This window comes from Buceros rhinoceros, unplaced genomic scaffold (genome assembly GCF_000710305.1).
Source record: "Buceros rhinoceros silvestris isolate BGI_N320 unplaced genomic scaffold, ASM71030v1 scaffold9326, whole genome shotgun sequence".
Lineage (NCBI taxonomy): Eukaryota > Metazoa > Chordata > Aves > Bucerotiformes > Bucerotidae > Buceros > Buceros rhinoceros.
This window is the reverse complement of record NW_010416889.1, coordinates 1-2137: the sequence shown is the minus strand read 5'-3', so window position 1 is coordinate 2137 and position 2137 is coordinate 1. Positions and strand designations below refer to the sequence as shown.

Here is a 2137-nt window from a genome sequence, read left to right as displayed (position 1 = left end):
CATCAGGAAAGGCCTGCTGGTAACGGACGAGAGAGAAAAGGACACAGGTGAATACAACGCCAGGTCTCTCCTCCAGTTTAATGCTGGAATACCTAACCCAGGGTGGTACTAAAAAGCAGCAAGAGAAGCGAATGAGGCTGTATGTTACCGACTCATTTTTCCACTCAAATGAAACCACAGCTTGTGTTGTTCTGCTCATCAGAAAAAAAAAAAAAAGAAAAATCATGGAAGAAAATTGAAGAAAAATATCTGGTCAGAAGGGACCTCTGAGGTTACTTAGTTCCTGCTCTACTCAGAGCAGAGAAAGATGGGATTGCAGCAGAGCTTCCTTTCGAGCTCAGAGAACACAAAGCTCACAGTGAGACAGGCGCTGAGACTGTGGCCAGCACCCAGCAGCCTGCTTTCGTCACATCTCCTGGGTGCAGCGTCTGCTCCTGCAGCCCCTCACCAGGACAGACTCCCTCTCTCTGCCTATCCCTTATGGCTGGAATTCGTATTTCCTGCCTTTAGGAAAATAAACGCTATTTCACCCTTCAAAGTTTTCCCCAAACTGAGAAAGAAAAAGTTTAATAAAAATAGAATGTCGTAGTTGCTGTGTTTTCTAAAATAAAATGACAGATCTAATACTTGAATTATTAGCTACCAGCATGAGGTTGTTTTATTTTCAGGTGCATTCCTAGCATAGCCAGGGGTATTTTTCTCACATTGCACGAGCACACAGCTGTAGCCACTCCCAGCTGGCACAGACCAAGAGCAGAGCCTCAGGAGCTGCACAGGGAATCACTGAAAACCAAAAAAGCCCAGAGTTACCAAAGATTTTTACCTTCTCCCCAGGGCGTGGGTGCTGGCAGCAGCTGCTCTGAACCTCTTGGGGCCCGGGGGTGGCTGTCGCCGTCCCTCCAGCTGCCCACTGCTGCTGCTTTTGGCGAAAGCATCGTTGTTCTTGTTGCCCTGAAAGACCAGCGAGAGCTCAGCAGTTGCCACCAGTACCTCAATCTCAATGCACAAAGAGGGAGCGAGCACAAGCAACAGCACGGCATGTCCTGCCCTCTGCGACTGCGGCTGCCTGGAAAGCCGGTGCGTTTATTTGGCCTTTCCCTGGGCTCTGTCTGAGGGGAAATCCAGCCTGCTCCAAAGCACAGGTGGAGATTGCTAACGCTGCAGTGGCTCTCTCGCTGCTCTCAGATGCATTCAGTGCCACTTGCAATTGCTTCAGAAAGGGCTCAGCCCCGCGCTGTGCGCTCTGCATTCCCCGTGTTCTCGTTCTCAACTCTTTTTTCCTTTGCAGCTTTTGCAGTCTTGCAACCAAACAACCCCGCTCTGCAAGTGCTTTTTTTTAGTCTGATACTTCCTTGATGGGAAACTGATTTCTCTCTAAATCTATTAAAACCTAGTCTCTTCCATAGTCTTTTACATCTACAGCAGGAATATTTCTACCAAGCAGTGCCGCTGTAGTCTCAGCATTTGGACTTAGTATACACCCTTGTCAACAATCAGTATGTGCTGACATGCTAAGCCTTGGCTCCTGGGCTTGAAACTACAAGTATCAGGAAGAATGCATTAGGACTGCATTCTAATGGTGCAGAAATTAGAAATACAAATCATTCCATAGAGGGAAAATCTCACACAAGCCAAGCACTGTAGCTTTGCTCAGGTTCCTTTTAGGTCACTGACTCTTCCTTGCTTGGACACGTACGCTGCCCAGTTCAGGCCCTGAAGCATGAAGCACCTCTGAATGCTCCTCAGCAGTGCAGGTCCTCCTGCAGTTACTTACACAAACCACCACAGACTCTAGCCCATTTCTGTGGGACAACCACCTTCACTGTTACTACCCACTAACTGAGATGTGTTTCCACATTCCTCCCACTTGGTTTATTTCTGCAAAACAGAAGCCACCATAGAATTAGGCCTCCTAGCAACTGCTTATTACTTTCTGCGAGCACCCAGCCACATGCAATCACAGTCTTTATTTTCAGGAATAACCACACTCCATGCACAGGCAGGCTTAGTTTAGGGATCTCTTATTTATACCCCCAGGATACAGCCATTAAATGTGCCATCGAGTTCACCACTTTGGTGTTTTTTTGAAAGTTTACTGACCATATATGACCTCTGTCCTGGGTTCAACATGGAGGAA

The 2137-nt window shown here is 47.5% G+C and overlaps 1 protein-coding gene across 1 annotated transcript in view; it reads right to left on the bottom strand.

Annotated features, from left to right (window-relative positions):
• The window catches only part of LOC104495053 (UAP56-interacting factor-like), a gene marked incomplete at its 5' end in the record, with an annotated part of 3415 nt that extends 2464 nt beyond the window's left edge, over nt 1–951 (bottom strand). The window contains 2 exons of the mRNA XM_010137975.1: nt 149–191; nt 824–951. Coding sequence (XP_010136277.1) covers nt 149–191; nt 824–951 — 171 coding nt within the window. The remainder of the gene's footprint in view (nt 1–148; nt 192–823) is intronic.
• Nucleotides 952–2137: the final 1186 nt, after the last annotated feature.